Consider the following 17,832-nt stretch of genomic DNA (forward strand, 5'->3'; position numbering starts at 1 on the left):
TGTATCTAAGTCCATTTCTGTATCTGAATTGAGCTCTTTCAAGTCAAGATCCATGCTTTAAACTTCATTAAAGGCCAGCCAGGAGCAGTGGCTCACACCTGTAATCCCAGAACTTTGGGAGGCCGAGGTAGGTGAATCACTTGAGGTCAGGAGTTCAAGACCAGCCTGACCAATATGGGGAACCTCGACTCTACCCCCAAAAAAGACAAAAATTAGCCAGGTGTGGTGGTGCACGCATGTAATCCCAGCTACTCGGGAGGCTGATGCAAGAGAATAGCTTGAACTCAGAAGGCAGAGGCTGCCATGAGCTGAGACTGCACCACTGCACTCCAGCCTGGGTGGCAGAGTGAGACTCTGACTTTAAAAAAAAAAAAAAAAAAAAATTCATTAAAGGCCAGATGCAGTGGCTCACACCTGTAATCCCGGCATTTTGGGAGGCTGAGGCTGGCAGATCACTTGAGGTCAGGAATTCAAGACCAGCTTGGCCAATATGGTGAAATCCCATCTCTACTAAAAATACAAAAATTAGCCGGGCATAGTGGTGCGCTCCTGTAATCCCAGCTATTCAGGAGGCTGAGGTAGGAAAATCGCTTGAACCTGGGAGGTGGAGATTGCGAGCTGAGATTGTGCCACTGCTCTCCAGCCTGGGCAATAGTGTAAGACTCTATCTCAAAAAAAAATTTTTTTTTCATTAAATATCCAACATTTAGGACAATGATAGGTACTGAAAAATATTCATTTAACAAATATATAATGAGAGTCCTCTAGGTGTCAAGGTTATAGCTACAGGACACATTAAGATGGTATTTTCAGGTCAGGCACTGTGGCTCACGCCTGTAATCCCAGCACTTTGGGAGGCTGAGGCAGGAGAAACACTTGAACCTGGGAGGCGGAGGTTGCAGTGAGCCGAGATCACCCCATTGCACTCCAGCCTGGGCGACAGAGTAAAGCAGGACTCCGTCTAAAAAAAAAAAAAAAAAAATTTACCTTATTTCTTAGGAAAACCTAATCTTTATTATAACGGTAGTTCTTTGGACTATTGAGAATCAGAGAATAAAGGGCAGAAGGGAGATAAAGAAATCCAGGAGTAAGCATGGTAGCAAAAAAAGAGAGCCACAGTGAGAGGGAAAGACATATAAGAACACAAGAGGAAGAAAAGCTCAATAGTTCTTAGAAAATTCATGGGAATATCACAGTCAGAAAAACTAAGTATTTCATAAATACAAAGAGAGAGTTTTAAGAGTCCTCAAAAATCATCTTAAAGATGAAGAAACCAAGGCCCAGAGAGATTAAATAATTTAGACAAGGTCACACAGGGGCAGAACTAGGTCTATAACTTGGATTTCCTGCTGTCTAGTCTATGGTTCATATCTTTACATGGCATTCATTTCCCTTCTTTGAGCCTGAGTTTCACCTATAAAATTAGGAGTTTGTCCTTTGTTGTTTTTAAAAATTTATTTATATTTCCAACTCTGCAAATAAAATGAGGAGTTAGGCCAATAGTTCCTAAATATCAGTCTGTAAACCAACCATCTCAAAATCATGTGGGAAACTTTTTTTTTTCTTTTTTCTTTTCTTTTCTTTTTTTTTTTTTTTTTTTGAGACAGAGTCTTGCTCTGTTGCCCAGGTTGGAGTGCACTGGTGTGATCTCGGCTGACTGCAACCTCCACCTCCCAGGTTCACGCCATTCTCCTGCCTCAGCCTCCCAAGTAGCTGGGACTACAGTCGCCCGCCACCATGCCCAGATAATTTTTTGTATTTTTAGTACAGACGGGGTTTCACCGTGTTAGCTAGGATGGTCTCGATCTCCTGACCTCATGATCCGCCCGCCTTGGCCTCCCAAAGTGCTGGGATTACAGGTGTGAGCCACTGTGCCCGGCCTCTTTTTTTTTTTTTGGAGACAGGGTCTTGCTCTATCACTCAGGCTGGAGTGGATCTTGGCTCACTGAAACCTCTGCCTCCCAGGCTCAAGCGATCTTCCCACCTCAGCCGCCCCCCAACCCCACCCCCCGTAGCTTGGACTATAGGCACACGCCACCACACCCTGCTAACTTGTATTTTTTGGTAGAGATGGGGTTTCACCATGTTGCTCAGGCTGGTCTTGAACTCTTGACCTCAACTGATCCGCCTGCCTTAGCGTCCCAAAGTGCTGGGATTATAGGCATGAGCCACCACACCCAGCTGATTTAGAGTCTGTTTTAATCCCTTTTTTAAGCAATGAGGTTTGAATAGTAATTTTATTTATTTTTATTTTTTACAGATGGATCACTTGAGGTCAGGAGCTCAAGACCAGCCTAGGCAACATGGCGAAACCCCATCTCTACCAAAAATACAAAAATTAGCCAGGCATGGTGGTGCATGCCTGTAATTCCAGCTACTTGGAAGGTTGAGGCAGGAGAATCGCTGGAGCCCCTGAGGTGGAGGTTGCAGTGAGCCAAGATCATGCCGCTGCACTCCAGCCTGAGCAAGAGTAAGACTCCACCTCTAAAATAAAATAAAACAAAACAGACCCTAAATCATGGAGTGATTGTGAGGAGTATATGATATGAAAGCACTTAGCCTGGTTTCTCACACATAAGTTAATAAATGCTAGCTGGTAGTTACAGCAGTAATATAAAGTGAAAAGTATATAACATGAAAATCTACTGCTAATCTTCATCCATTCTCCCTATACAAGTGATTTTATTTTATAGTGATATGAAAAAAAGAAAAATAAAAAATGAGGAAACCAAGCTAGAGAAAGGTTAAGCAATGTTCCCAGTTGGTTTTGATGTTAAGTGGTGGAGTAGGAACCCCATGTAGACAGTTGATGCCAAGCCCATTTTCTTAGCTATTAGGCTACAATGCCTTTAGGGGATTATGTGGGATTGTGGGAGACGGGGCTATATTATATTTTTGCCCTGAAACTTCCAGTAAAGGTTTTGGACTTTCCTATACTTCTCTGTTGGTTACAGGAAAGGCCCTTTTGCTGTATGTTTATCTCCAAGCACTTTTAGATACAGGCAATTCTTTCTTGTAGGTCCCAGGGAAGACATCTCAATGATACAGGAAAGATAAAAAAGTAGACCACTAAAACTGCCCCTCCTGTGCCCCAAGCATTATTGCTGTATCAGCTTTTTTCCCTCAAAAAGCACCTACTTGGAAGCACTAGCCTAGGAGTCAGGACACTGATCAGAACCCTAGTTCTGTTGCTCTCCTTCTCTGAGATTTTTCTAAGGTCTTCTCTTTATCAAACAACGAGTTACTTATATTTTAATGAAAATCTGCCTGTTTGGGTCACAATTTTGCTCCTTGTTAGAGCCTCAAAGTATAAAATCAAAAGACAGCAGATTACCAAACCAGGGGTTCCCAAACTTAGATTTCATAGACCAATACATGTTCCACAATAAATCAGAAAGCCTAACAGCTGTCAACTTTTCATTTTGCTAAGTAGGAATATCTTAAAAACACACTACCACATAATAACAATTCTCTCATAAAATAAAGGATATTTTAACATTAAAAAGTAGGAAAGACAATTTCAGAATAAAAAACAATTCTTTCAAGTTTAGCTTTATGAAAGACATACTATATTTTCTTTATCTTTTTTTTTTTTTATTTTACAGAGAATTGATGTCTCTCAGTCTAGCGCCAGTGTGTATACCCTACAATTTTGAAACCATGGAAACCTACGGCCAAAAAGGTTAAGTCACTTGTTCAAGGCCACAGGACATTACTTAAACAATCATTATTTAATGATGCCTTATCAAGAGAGATCTAAGTCACAGCTAACATGACTCTTCCCCTAGCCTCTCTTATTTAGGTCCTTGTCCCCAGATCATCTTTGAGTCTTTTTCTCTCTCTGTCACAGCTGGCGGAGTAAAGTGTAAAAGAACTAGCGCTAAACCCCAAAGAGGAAACAGAGGCCATGACTCCTCCCTCCTACCACCCATCCCCCCCCAGTCTGCTCAGAGGTGGACTCCGTAACCAACCAACTTCTGCTAAAAATACACTCTGGACTTTCAGCACTATGCAACATACCTTAAGAGTGGTTTCCTGATACAGGCAGAAGCATAAGTATGAATTCAGTCTCTATAAAAAAATCCTACACCCAAAGCTTGGGCTCTTAACTGCCAGTTACTGCAAGCTTAAGAAGTTCCCCGGGGAAGTAGGGCACCCCAATCTATTCCACTGCACATTTTAACAAGCCCAAAGGTTGTAACACCACAAGGCTTCAAAGTCCATGCATTCCTATGAGTCAATGAGAGCAAGGGCTATTTGGGATCCTCAGGCCCAGACAAGGAAAAAAAAAAACTTCACATACTAACCCATACAGCACATGCGACAAACCAGGTGGGCGTTGAACTCGTGCTCATCTTGATAACTCGGCCACATGGCGCCCCTGTGCCTGCTGACCCCACCTAAAAGGAGGGGGTACCAAAGGACCTCCAGCTAGTGGCCTGTGCACCCTTCACAGCTCCTGAAAAAGGGCTGCGAGGTGTAGAGAGGAGACAGCAGAACAGAGAAGTGGCTCCACCCACCACTTCCTACTGACCTCCTTCTTCCCTTGAGGTCAGAGAGGAAGCTCCTCCTTAGGGCACTTCCAAAAATTGGGTCCATGTCTCAGGCACATAGCACGCTGTTCAAAAGTATCACCGGCTCAGTGTTTCCAGACCAATTAGAGCACACAGAGGGAGAGCTCCATATGCAAAAGTCCAGTCAAGGTATGAAGTGAGTAAGCCCGAGTAGGTAGAAACTGGTCTTTGAGTTACCCTCCATTTGCAGAGCAGAAGCTTGTAATCTGGGGAATCGTAGTTGCAGGAGAGCTAGTGAGCTAAGTGGTTTGCTGCCAAGTCAGGAACAGTGCATCCATTGCCCAACAACTTGCTCCTCAGGTGTGCCTCTTCTCAGGCAGAAGTACACATAAAGTGTTAACCAACTGAGAAGGTCTCATGATGGGAGAGACTATAATGGAGCAAGCTCATACACTCACTGTCCACTGCAAACAGATCCCTAGATTCCAAAGAGAGTTTCCGTTCCCCGCACTTACAGCTGCCCAAAGGGAAGAGTCACAGTCACTCCCCAATGATTCCATGTACTTTACAGAGTAGCCCCACCTCAGCCAGCCTCGCCTCAGCCAGCCTCCCAGGTAGATTATCACAGCAGATTTTATCAGCTTCAAAAATACCGTTTGCTTGTTGCTCCATTCTTTCCCCTCAAAGCCAGGAATGGCATTCCAAAGTCCCCTTCTTCTTCCCAGAGCCTCCTACTCTGTCTTTACAGTCAGTGCACTTAACTCAGCTGTGCCAGAAATCCTTTTATCCATCAGTAGAAGGCTGCCTGCTTGTTTGTCCAACTTGTTTTCTGAGTCTTGGCTAATTGTACCAGACACTGGAATGCTGAAGAAACACAATGAAGGGCTTTTTCATTCAGCTGGCCTGGCCCTTCTATTGGTTCTTCCCAGTTCTGACCCAACCAGGGGACAGAGAAATCCAGCCTCTGTGGGTGTCAGGACAGACACTGCGGCCCTGGCCCCACAACACTCAAAAAGGCCCCGTTGCAGATAAGGGCCTAATCACTGGCCCTCTGCTCTAGCTCCCTAAATAGAACGACTTCTTCAGGCTAATGCTGCTTTCAATCCTGTCCTGAAGGCAGGCAGGGAGGAGGGGCAGCACGTAGGAAAGCAAGTTTCCAGAGATTAGCCCGAAAGACTACAAATGAAAACAAGTAAATGCAAGCTTGCCTAGCAGGCCATTCAGTTTAAACAAGCCCTATGACCTGCCTCAGTTGCTTGACAACTTCACTCCCAAGTGGGTATCCCTCCCACCTACAAACTGCTAATAATCCTGGTTACTGCTTACTAATAACGGTTCTCACAGCTGACTTTATCCCGCCTAGACTAAGCTCTCAGTCACCCCGATAACCTGTGACAATTGTACTCAGTTTGTCCCTCTTATAAGACTCTTTTTAGCCTTGGAGAGGAAGGGTCCTCCTAGAATTTGCCTTATACTGGGAAAAGGAATGCATAAGAAATAGGGAAGAGAGAAAAAAAGGAATGAACATTTCCTGACTCATATTTAGTAACCTCTTCTTTTATCAGATTTAAATTCCCTGAGTGAGACTGAGTGCAGTGGCTCATGTCTGTAATCCTAGCACTTTAGGAGGCCGAGGCAGGTAAATTGCCTGAGCTCAGGAGTTCGAGACCACCCTGGGGCCAACATGGTAAAACCCCGTCTCTAACTAAAATACAAAAAAAATTAGCTGGGCTTGGTGCCACATGCCTGTAATCCCAGCTATTTGGGAGGCTGAGGTGAGAGAACTGCTTGAACCCGGGAGGTGGAGGTTGCAGTGAGCCGAGATTGCACCACTGCACTCCAGCCTGGACCACAGAGTGAGACTCTCTCAAAAATAAAAAATAAAAAAATAAATTCTCTGAGTGTAGGGACTCTTTTGTCTTCATAACCCAATCTCTATCACATTTAGAAGGCACTGAATACTCTAAGCTAAAATTAACTGAACATTTACTGTAACTGTTAGTTCACAGTTAATGCACTAAAAATTTTAAATATCATTTCATTTAACCCCAACAACAATTCTCCAAGAAAGGTATTATCATTTCCATTTTAGAGATAAAAATGCTAGGACTTTAAAAGGTTAAATAACTTGACCAAGATTACACGTCCGTCTGTCCAGTTCCAAAGTTGTGCTTCCTGTTATACTCTGCTGTCTCTGAGAAGGACCTAAAGCAGAATAAGCACTAAGGTACAGGAGTTGTATATGTAAGAAGGTGAAATATTCTTGGGAAGGGTAAGAAATAAAAACATTTAACTCGGCCAGGCACAGTGGCTCACACCTGTAATGCTGGCACTTTGGGAGGCCAAGGTGGGCAGATCGCTTGAGGTCAGGAGCTGCAGACACCCTGGCCAACATGGCGAAACTCCACCTCTACTAAAAAATACAAAAATTAGGCGGGCATGGTGGCACATGCCTGTAATTCCAGCTACCTGGGAGGCTGAGGCACGAGAATCACTTGAACTCCAGAGGCAGAGATTGCTGTGAGCCGAGATTGCACCACTGCACTCCAGCCAAGGTGACAGAATAAGACTATATCTCAAAAAAAATAAAATAAAAAAATACTTAACTCTAGTTGACTAGAGATTTAGGACACATCCAAAATGAGCACATGTGGCAACTTCTAGAAATACTGAATTCACATTATCTAAAAATTAAAATAATAATTACTGGGTGAAGCTGGAGGACAGTGAACCAAAATCTGCCATCTCCTCAATTCCCTGGCACTCAAGCAAAACCTATTTTCCCTAACGGCACTGCAGATTGAGAAAAGTAGGGTAGAGTCGTGGGGACAAGATCAGTCTACCTACAGGAGACAGGCCCTTCCCTTCAAGTTTCCAAGAGGTCCTGAGCCTCAAAAAGGGGGCAAGTTCTGTTGCAATGGAGGAGAGGACTTTGAATAGGTCAGTCAGCTCTTAATTATCCAGAGGAGATGGGCCAGTAGAGTCCTCCAAGCCATTCCCCTTCTTTTTTCCCCAACCTTTTGTCATTTCCTGTTAAAGGTAGGAAAAAGTGAATCTGGCTGCTACCTGCAGATCTTAAAAAGGGTGAGTGGAGGGAAGAGGTTCAGGCCAGTATTTCCACATGTGGTCAGAAGTTACCTGAGAATTGACAGCTACTGGCTTTCTCACAGAAACAAAGAAAACTGAAGGTATATACTTAATCTCTTTCCTAAAATGCCCAAATCACCCACTATTAAGGATATAAAAGACACAAACATCTTTCTTTCTAACGTATAAGACAGTGATCATAATATATCACCTACTTTTTATATACCCCTGTATTGGCTTCTGTCACATTTCTTTTTCTTTTTTTCTTTTTTTTTTGAGACAGAGTCTTGCTCTGTTGCCCACGCTAGAGTGCAGTGGCACAATCTCAGCTCACTGCAACCTCTGCCTCCCGGGTTCAAGCGATTCTCCTGCCTCAGCTTCCCAAGTAGCTGGGATTACAGGTGCCCATGACAGCGCCTGGCTAGTTTTTGTATTTTTAGTAGAGACAGGGTTTCACCATCTTGGCCAGGCTGGTTTTGAACTCCTGACCTCATGATCCGCCCGCCTCAGCCTCCCAAAATGTTGGGATTACAGGCGTGAGCCACCACACCCGGCATGTCACAGTTCTTAATTACTAACTATAAAGACAGGCCGGGCGCTGGTGGCTCACGCCTGTAATCCCAGCACTTTGGGAGGACGACATGGAGGATTGCTTGAGTCCAGGAGTTCGAGACCAGCGTGGGCAACATGGAGAAAGCCTGTCTCTATATATGAAAATTTTTTTTAATTTAAAAAATTTAAAAATAAGGACAATTACTGTTTCATTCCAATAGCTCACAGGAAAGTACTATGTCTTCAATGATATCTTATGTGAAAAAATTCTAATAATGATGGCAAATAATCACATATTCCTTACCACATGCAGAATGTGTTCTAAGAACTAAGTCAAGGCCGGGCGTTATGGCTCATGCATGCAGTCCCAGAACTCCGAAAGGCCAAGATGGACGGACCTCTTGAGGTCAGGAGTTCTGGACGGATCACTTGAGGTCAGGAATTCAAGTCCAGCCTGGCCAACATGGTAAAACCCCACCTCTACTAAAAATACAAAAATTAACTGGGCGTGGTGGCAGACACCTGAAATCCCAGCTACCTGGGAGGCTGAGGCAGGAGAATCGCTTGAACCCAGAAGGCAGAGGTTGCAGTGGGCTGAGATCATGCCACTGCACTCCAGCCTGGGCGACAAAGCAACACTCTATCTCACAAAAAAAAGAAAAAAGGAAAAAAAAAAAAAAAAAAAAGAACAAGAAGAAGAAGAAAATAAGTAAAAACAACCAAGCAGCATAATTAAACCCATTTTGCAGATGAGGAAACAGAGGCCCAGATAGACTAATGTCACTCAGCCAGTAGTGGCAGAACTAGGATAAAAACACAGGCAATCTGACTCCAGACTCTCAACCTGCTCTCAACCACAATTCCATATGACTTCCAAGAACAAGCCAGATGATCGAACTGAATCAGAATCACAGAAAGTTAGAGATCTTAGTCTTTTTTCTTCTCAAACAGCCTAGAAATTTGAAGACCAGAGGAAGTGACCAGTCCAGCATTACATAGTAGTAAGCAGAAGAGCAAGGGCTTAGAGCCTAGATCTTCTGATTCCAAGTTAAGTGGTCTTTCTACTACACTGTACAAATCTTTAAGAAAACAAAAAATGCAGGCCGGGCGCGGTGGCTCACACGTGTAATCCCAGCACTTTGGGAGACCGAGGCAGGCGGACTACGAGGTCAGGAGATCGAGACCATCCTGGCTAATATGGTGAAATCCCATCTCTACTAAAAATACAAAAAAATTAGCCAGGCGTGGTGGCGGGCGCCTATAGTCCCAGCTACTTGGGAGGCTGAGGCAGGAGAATGGTGTGAACCCGGGAGGCGGAGCTTGCAGTAATGCCGGTATCACTGTACTCCAGCCTGGGCGACAGAGCGAGACTCCGTCTCAAAAAAAAAAAAAGAAAAAGAAAAAGAAAAAGAAAATGCAAAGGAAAGGAAAAGAGCCAGGCATGGTAGAGGGTGCCTACAGTCCCAGCTACTTGGGAGGCTAAGGTGGGAGGAGGCTTGAGCCCAGGAATTCAAGTCCAGGCTGGGCAACATAGCAAAACCTTGTTTCTTTAAAAGAAAAAAAAAAAGGAAAAGAAAGGGAAAGACTAAGACTATACCTTGATTAAACATTCTAATGCTTTAGTTATTTGAGCAAAGATATGTTAGATATATGACCATTTATTCAAATATTTGAGTCCCTATTATGTGCTTACCTAATTTGTAGATAACATAAATGAAGAACACACAGCTATTGCCATACATGGAAGAATTAAAGCTCAAAGAAATCTAAAAAGTTTAGAAGTCTGCAACAAATCTCACAGGACAAAATTTAACTAGGATACCTGTAGGTCTTTTTTTTTTCTCCTGAGATGGAGTCTCACTCTGTTGCCCAGGCTGGAATGCAGTGGTGCAATCTTGGCTCACTGCAACCTCTGCCTCCCGGGTTCAAGTGATTCTCCTACCTCAGCTTCCCGACTAGCTGGGATTACAGGCGCACACCACCACACCCAGCTAATTTTTTTATTTTTTGATAGAGATGGGGTTTCACCATGTTGGCCAAGCTGGTCTCAAATTCCTTAACCTCAAGTGGTCCCCATGCCTTCACCTCCCAAAGTGCTAGGATTACAGGCGTGAGCCACCAAGTCTGGCTCTAGGATACCTATAAGTCTTATGCTGAAGTTCAAGACAACCAAAGGCATAGCAGCGATTGCAAGGGAGACAATTCATGTACAAGGTTTGGCCATTTTATAATTGATCTTAGGTTTAATATAACCCAATAGTATGATAAAAGGGAACTGCTTTAAATTAAAAAAGCCAAGATGGGGAGGTGATGGAATGCAATCTTAGATTGTACTTCATATAGTTTGGATCCAGGATTATGGCTATTCTTCCTAGTGGGATGTTGGAAATGGAGAAAACTTTAAGAGATCATATTATCCAACTCCTTCATTTTACAGGTAAAGAAAACAAGACCCTAGAGAGGAAAAAAAACATAAAGCTCTTTTCCTGCTTATACTATCACAATGTGAGATTTAATAAACTAAAACACAGGGCAACTCTATATCATCTAATTAACCTATACCAAGCATCCATTTTAGATCACACATTAAACTAAACCAAACCCTCTTAATAAACAAATGAACATGGCGTGGTTCCTGCTACAGTTTACAGCTAGTGCCATCTTTACTTTTTTATTTATTCAAGCTAATATTTACTGACTTTTTTTTTTAGATGGAGTTTCACTCTTGTTGCCCAGGCTGGAGTGGAATGGTGAGATCTCAGCTCACCACAACCTCCACCTCCCCAGTAGCTGGGATTACAGGCATGCGCCACCACACCCTGCTAATTTTGTATTTTTTAGTAGAGACAGGGTTTCTCCATGTTGGTCAGGCTGGTCTCGAACTCCCGACCTCAGGTGATCCACCACCTCAGCCTCCCAAAGTGCTGGGATTACAGGTGTGAGCCACTGCACACGGCCATATTTACTGACATCTATTTTGCCTCAGACACTGGAAATACTGAGATGAGTAAGAGTCCCTGTTTTCACCTGTAATCCCAGGCGAATTGCTTGAACTCGGATGGCAGAATTTGCAGTGAACCAACATCATGCCACCGCACTCCAGCCTGGGCAACAAAGCGAGACTCAGTTTCAAAAAGAAAAGAAAGAAAAAAAAAGAAAAAAAAGAAGAGTCCCTGTTTTACTTAGTAAGGAGAGAAGGGGAAGCTAAGCAAGATGACAATACAGGTTTGAATAAGTAGTATTAACAGAGTGCTACTGGAGCACAGAATAGGAACTCGTATTTCAGTCAAGGAAGGCTTTCCAGAGGTAGTAACTACTTACCCTAAAGGACAAGCATCCATAGCAGAGCTGTGAGTTTTTAAATGACGCTGGAGTCCTGGATGCTTATAAGGCCAAGATAGGAAATAAAACCCGTGAAACAGGAAGGGAGTAGATTTAATAAAAAACAAAACAAAACAAAAACTTTCTTTTTTTTTTTTTTTTTGAGACGGAGTCTCACTCTGTTGCCCAGGCTGGAGTGCGGTGGCGCAATCTCGGCTTACTGCAAGCTCCGCCTCCTGTGTTCATGCCATTCTCCTGCCTCAGCCTCCCGAGTAGCTGGGACTACAGTTGCCTGCCACCGTGCCCGGCTAATTTTTTGTATATTTAATAGAGATGGGGTTTCACCGAGTTAGCCAGGATGGTCTCGATCTCCTGACCTTGTGATCCACCCACCTTGGCCTCCCAAAGTGCTGGGATTACAGGCGTGAGCCACCACGCCCAGCTATATTTCTTTTTTTTTTTTTTTGTTTTGAGACGGACTCTCATTCTGTTGCCCAGGCTGGAGTGCAGTGGTGTGATCACAGCTCACTGCAACCTCCACCTCCTGAGTTCAAGCAACTCCTGCCTCAGCCTCTCAAGTAGCTGGGATTACAGGCACCTGCCATCACACCAGCTAATTTTTGTATTTTTAGTAGAGATGGAGTTTCACCATGTTGACCAGGCTGGTCTTGAACTCCTGACCTCAGGTGATCCACCCGCCTCGGCCTCCCAAAGTGCTGGAATTACAGGTATGAGCCGCTGCGCCCAGCCAGCATCTGGTTTATTTCTATGTTGTGTTTTATTGCAGAGAATCAATTTTTAGATGAGACTGGGCATGTTCAGGGTGGTATGGTCAAAGACGAGAATCAATTTTTTAGAAGTGATTCACACAAATAAATAGAAACAAATAACAGCTTCACAGTTTGCCTAATAATCTCAGGACATTATTCAAATAAATTGAGACGAGAGCCTGAAAGAACAGCACAAATATTTGTTTCAAAGCCAGTTACCTTCAGTATTTAAAACTATGAACATTCTTTGGCCAGGTGCAGTGGCTCACACCTGTAATCCCAGCACTTTGGGAGGCCAAGGTGGGGGATCACCTGAGGTCAGGAGTTCGAGATGAGCCTGACCAACATGGAGAAACTCCGTCTCTACTAAAAATACAAAATTAGCCGGCTGTGGTGGCACATGCCTGTATTCCCAGCTACTTGGGAGGCTGAGGCAGGAGAATCACTTGAACCCGGGAGGCGGAGCTTGCGATGAGCCAGTATTGCGCACCACTGCACTCCAGTCTGGGCAACAAGAGCAAAACTCCGTCTCCAAAAAAGAAAGAAAGAAAAAAACAAAACAAAACTATGAACATTCTTCATAATATGTAAACACAAATAGAAAAGTGAGACAAGGCCGGGCGCGGTGGCTCAAGCCTGTAATCCCAGCACTTTGGGAGGCCGAGGCGGGCGGATCACAAGGTCAGGAGATCGAGACCACAGTGAAACCCCGTCTCTACTAAAAATACAAAAACTTAGCCGGGCGTGGTGGCGGGCGCCTGTAGTCCCAGCTACTCAGGAGGCTGAGGCAGGAGAATGGCGGGAACCCGGGAGGCGGAGCTTGCAGTGAGCCGAGATCGTGCCACAGTACTCCAGCCTGGGCAACAGCGTGAGACTCCGTCTCAAAAAAAAAAAAAAAAAAAAAAGAAAAGTGAGACAAAAGAACAGAAACTTCTGGTACACACACTAAACCAGTACTACAATATTACTACCTAGAGATGAGTTACCCACTTCACTATTATGTTCAGTTAACACCTGAGCTCATACAACTGAGCTTTGCCTGAATCATTATTATTACTATTATTAGGCACAGGACCTATGTTCTATAATTTGCTCTGCAATAGTGTACGTAATTCCAATTAAAAAAAAAAAAAGGCTAGATCAGAAGAAACAATCTTCGTGTTTTTAATCAAGGGTACATTTACTAATAGTACTAATATATACACAGAGATGGTGGAACAACTTTATTCTGTGATGTCCAACTGGCAAGTACTTAGAGTGTACATATTATTTTTAAATAAATGAAATGCATCTTAAAATTGCAATTATAATAAAATGGGTACAGAATCTCCTAAGAAACTCCACGGAAGATTTGGAATCCATAGTCTCCAATTGAAAAAAGACATCTCTCATTTTACAGATAAAGCGAACAAAGCACATTTCCAATATATCTATTTGGTATTAGAATCAAAGTTGTTTCATAGAAATAAAAACCTTTTACAATGTATCTTTTTATTTCAATTACTTTATGGCTGTTTGTAAAATTAATATTTCTAAACATAAAAAAGAACTCACTTAAAATGCAGAGTGATAGCTCTTAAGTTCCATAAAAGTCCTATACTGAAGATAAACTTTAAAAATATTAACAACTAATTATTAGTTATTTAATGTTTAGAAATGACATTACCATAATGCACAAGGAAAGAAAAGCAGCAGCCTCCACCTAAATGATATTATATTTATTTTCTCATTACATGTGAAATAGTAAATAGGACCAAACAACTTAAGCCTGCCTATCTCTTTCTTTCTAAGTTCAAATACAGGAAAGCCACTTTGAGGTGGCTTTTTTAAAAACACCACCACACAATCAAACATACTTCTAAAATGTCTGTCTTTGTTTTTGCTGATATAGACGCACACTAGGATCTGAATATTTAGTCAAAAGCTTTTCTGGGACTTACTGGAAAGGACACTGGGGAATGACTTAATCTAATTCTAATTCTGTCAGGCGTTTGTGAACTTTTAATAGAAAGCTAAATAATAAGCCATCAAACCTCCACCTTGACTTGTAAGATACACTATAAAAAGTGTCTACATACCTTAGTTTGAAGGTAGTGAGCCCATCACAATGAGAGTACTGAAGGCAATGAGACCCAAGGGTATACTCCAGTAAAAGTTAGACCATATGAATCCTCAACTATGGAGACTCAGAATTAGCCAAACTCAGGGCTGATCCCTGCTCTGAGTGTTTAGAAGTCAACAGAATATAACTAATAGCAATATGGGAAGAATGAGGGCTCTGGTGCCATTACAAAAAAAAAAAAAAAAAAAAAAACAACCAATTTTTAATTATCAAAGCCTGATTCCCTAGGAAAGAGAGGGATTATTAACTTCCTTGCATTGAACAAGATAATTCGCATACACACAGCCAAACTGTGTAGGAATAGTATCAATGATATCAAAGAGAACACAGACACCCAGTGTTCCAGGATGCCCCTTGGCAAGGACTGACCCCTTCCGCTGACTGACCCTTCCTCCTCTGCCTTTTCTCACCCCAAAACACACCAAGTTAACAGAAACTTCTCCAACCCAAATACATACCTGGAGGAGGGTACAGAGTTACTGTATGTTTTCAGTTAAAAACAAGGGTCCAATAAACCACTCTGAGATTGAGAAAGTAAAGAAAAAGCTCAGTTCTCCGACGAAAGACTAAGTCAGCATAGTAGCCACTTCCCTTCAGTTTCGGGCCCAGTCATCACCTCATCTAACTAGCACTCTCCAGACAGACTCACTGTAAAGAGCACCCCCTCTATCCCAAAGTGGCCCCAGGGCAGACCAGCTTCTTCATTATACTCACACACACACACTTAAGTCTGACAGCTCCCCAGCTGAAAGACGTACTGGCCCTTTAAGGAAAGCAACTGGGAAGACCTCTGTCATTCACCCCACCCTCAAAAGTCCCACAGTAGATTTAAAGAATAACTGGATACCAGTTAGTTACCTGCTCTACCTCTGGTATGCCTCTTCCAGTATAGAACACCAGCAACTCCAAGAACGTGAGTCAAAATAAAGATGGTTGGTGGTAAATAAGATGAATCTAAGAAGGGCATTTCCAGGCCCGTCCTTTCTCCTCCCTTGAGTTAGCCACAAGCTCAGCGCAGGCCTCTGGATGCCTTTCTCCTGAGGTTACTGCTGTCCTGTACTATCAGCACAGAGGCAGAGGCCGGAGCTTAGTGGTGTCAGAAACTTCCTGGCAGCTTCTCCTCCATCTCGCCTCTGACTGTTTTTCAGCAGGCACTAGTAGACTGGGACTAAAACTGTACAGTGTAGCTCAGACAAAGCCCAGGAAACAACTGGCCAGTGGGGGAGGGGAAAGGGAAGAAGGAACAAGGAGAGTGAAAAGGAGCGCCTAAGTCAGTGTCAAGCTGACTCAAACCGCTATCTTTGGCATCCTCTGCTCAGCTTAAATAAACAAACCTCAGACCCTTCTACAAGAAGGGAGGGTGTCAGAGGACGTCACACTTAACTTTCCATTCCCAACCCGCCTGGAAGGCCAGACTTCAGGATGTAGCCAGAAGAAAAAAGTCACAGAAGCACTAGGGAACCTCTTGCGGGGAGGAAGCAAAGTACAAGAGGATGTATGAGCACTACAAGTATCCTGGAGTTGTCAGACGGCAACCCCTCCATACACCCACAACCCGGGAGGAGAAGCAAGGGGCCTGAACATCAGTCCGGGGAGGATACACACAGGGCAAGCTCCCATGAAGCAGACCTGACACCTAGATGTGATGAAGATCAGCAAGGAGAGCAAACTGCTCATTTAGGCAGTACTTTTCAAGGGTTAAAAAAATCCATCTGGCTGGGTGTGGTGGTTCACGCCTGTAATCCCAGCACTTCGGAAGGCACGATCTTGGTTCACTGCAACCTCTGCCTCCCAGGTTGAAGCAATTCTCCTGCCTCAGCCTCCTGAGTAGCTGGGATTACAGGCGCATGCCACCACACCCAGCTAATTTTTGTATTTTTAGTAGAGATGGGGTTTCACCATGTTGGCCAGCCTGGTCTCAAACTCCTGACCTCAAGCAATCATCTCGCCTCAGAGGCCTCCAAAGGTGCTGGGATTACAGGCGTGTGCCACTGTGCCCTGCCTTAGACCAGAGGTCCCAGCAATCTCACTCCTAGGTATCTATCCAAGAGAAACAGAAACGTATGTCCGCACAAAGACCTGTATATGAATGTTTACAGCAGCATTATTCATAATATAAAAAACTAGAAACAACCTAAATGTCCATCAACTGGTAAACGTATAAACAAATTGTACATCCATATAACGGACTACATATTCTGCAATAAAATAGAACAAAACTACTGATACATACAACAACACAGACGATTCTCAAAACTATTATGCTACATGAAAAAAGCCAAACACAAAAGGCTACATGCCATGTGATTCCATTTATATAACTTTCTAGAAAAGCAAAACTATACAACTAGAAATTGAAGAGGCTGAGAGCGAGGGAAGGAAATTGACTAAAAGGATCACGAAAGAACTATAGGGGATGATGGAAAAGTTCCTTATGTTGATTGTGGGGGTGGTTCCATGACTGTATACATTTGTCCAAACTGACTAAATCAGGCCAGATGCAGTGGCTCATGCTTGTAATCCCTGCATTTCAGGAGGCTGAGGCAGGAAGATCACTTGAGCCCAGGAGTTCAGGAGCAGACTGGGTAACACAGTGGGACCCCATTTCTACAAAAAATTTTTAAAATTTAGCCAGATGTGGTGGCATGTGTGTATAGTCCCAGCTACTGGGGAGGCTGAGGTGGGAAGATGGCTTGAGCCCAGGAATCAAGGGTGCAGCAAGCCATGATCATGCCACTGCACTCCAGCCTTTTTATTTGAGACAAAGTGAGACCCTGTTTATTTATTTATAGAGTACCTATTACACTATGATATAAAGATGCTATAGTCTCACAAGCTTTAAAAAATGAAAATTGCTTTATATATGTCGTTTATTTTTTTCCAATAGTAGCGAAGGGTTTTATTTTTTTTCTATGTGAAATCTTTATTTATTTATTTTCCTTTTGCTTTTTCTTAGAGCTTGTTGAGGCACAAGGAAAGAGTTTTAGATGTGAATAATCTACTACCCAGAAAAATAATAAAGGGCCTTTGATGGGCGCACTAATACAATGGGAACTTTTAACTCTGGCAATAAGATCATCTACAATTTTGTGCTAACCCACATTTCACTCATCAAATATTTACTTCATACTATGTGCCAGGTCATGTTCCAGGTACCAGAAACAATAGTAGTAAACAAAACAAAGACCTTGCTCTGATAGAACTTACATACTAGTAGGAGAAGATAGAAAAGAAATATAAACAGGTAAATACATAGCTTGTCACATAAATGCTATGGAGAATACTAAAGGAGACGAAGAGGAGATGGAGAGTCAATGTCAATAGGGGAAAGTTTACTTTTTTTTTTTTTTTTGAGACAGAGTCTTGCTCTGTTGCCCAGGCTGGAGTGCAGTGGTGTGATCTCGGCTCACTGCAACATCCACCTCCTGGGTTCAAGTGATTCTCCTCCCTCAGTCTCCCGAGCAGC

General features: G+C 43.1%; 1 protein-coding gene across 8 annotated transcripts in view; it reads right to left on the minus strand.

Moving 5' to 3' along the window:
• The window catches only part of MACF1 (microtubule actin crosslinking factor 1), a 384,222-nt gene that overhangs the window by 266,644 nt on the left and 99,746 nt on the right, over positions 1–17,832 (minus strand). For 2 of the 8 annotated variants that reach the window (XM_077962819.1, XM_077962813.1), the window contains exon 1: positions 15,225–15,816. The exons of 3 other annotated variants lie outside the window; for them this stretch is intronic. In XM_077962819.1, coding sequence (XP_077818945.1) covers positions 15,225–15,333 — 109 coding nt within the window. In that variant the 5' untranslated portion in view covers positions 15,334–15,816. Of the gene's footprint in view, positions 1–4,307; positions 5,378–15,224; positions 15,817–17,832 lie in introns of those variants that run through there. 3 more of the 8 variants (XM_077962814.1, XM_077962810.1, XM_077962804.1) reach the window with 2 other exon arrangements.

The sequence above is a fragment of the Macaca mulatta genome, chromosome 1 (genome assembly GCF_049350105.2).
Source record: "Macaca mulatta isolate MMU2019108-1 chromosome 1, T2T-MMU8v2.0, whole genome shotgun sequence".
Taxonomy (NCBI): domain Eukaryota; kingdom Metazoa; phylum Chordata; class Mammalia; order Primates; family Cercopithecidae; genus Macaca; species Macaca mulatta.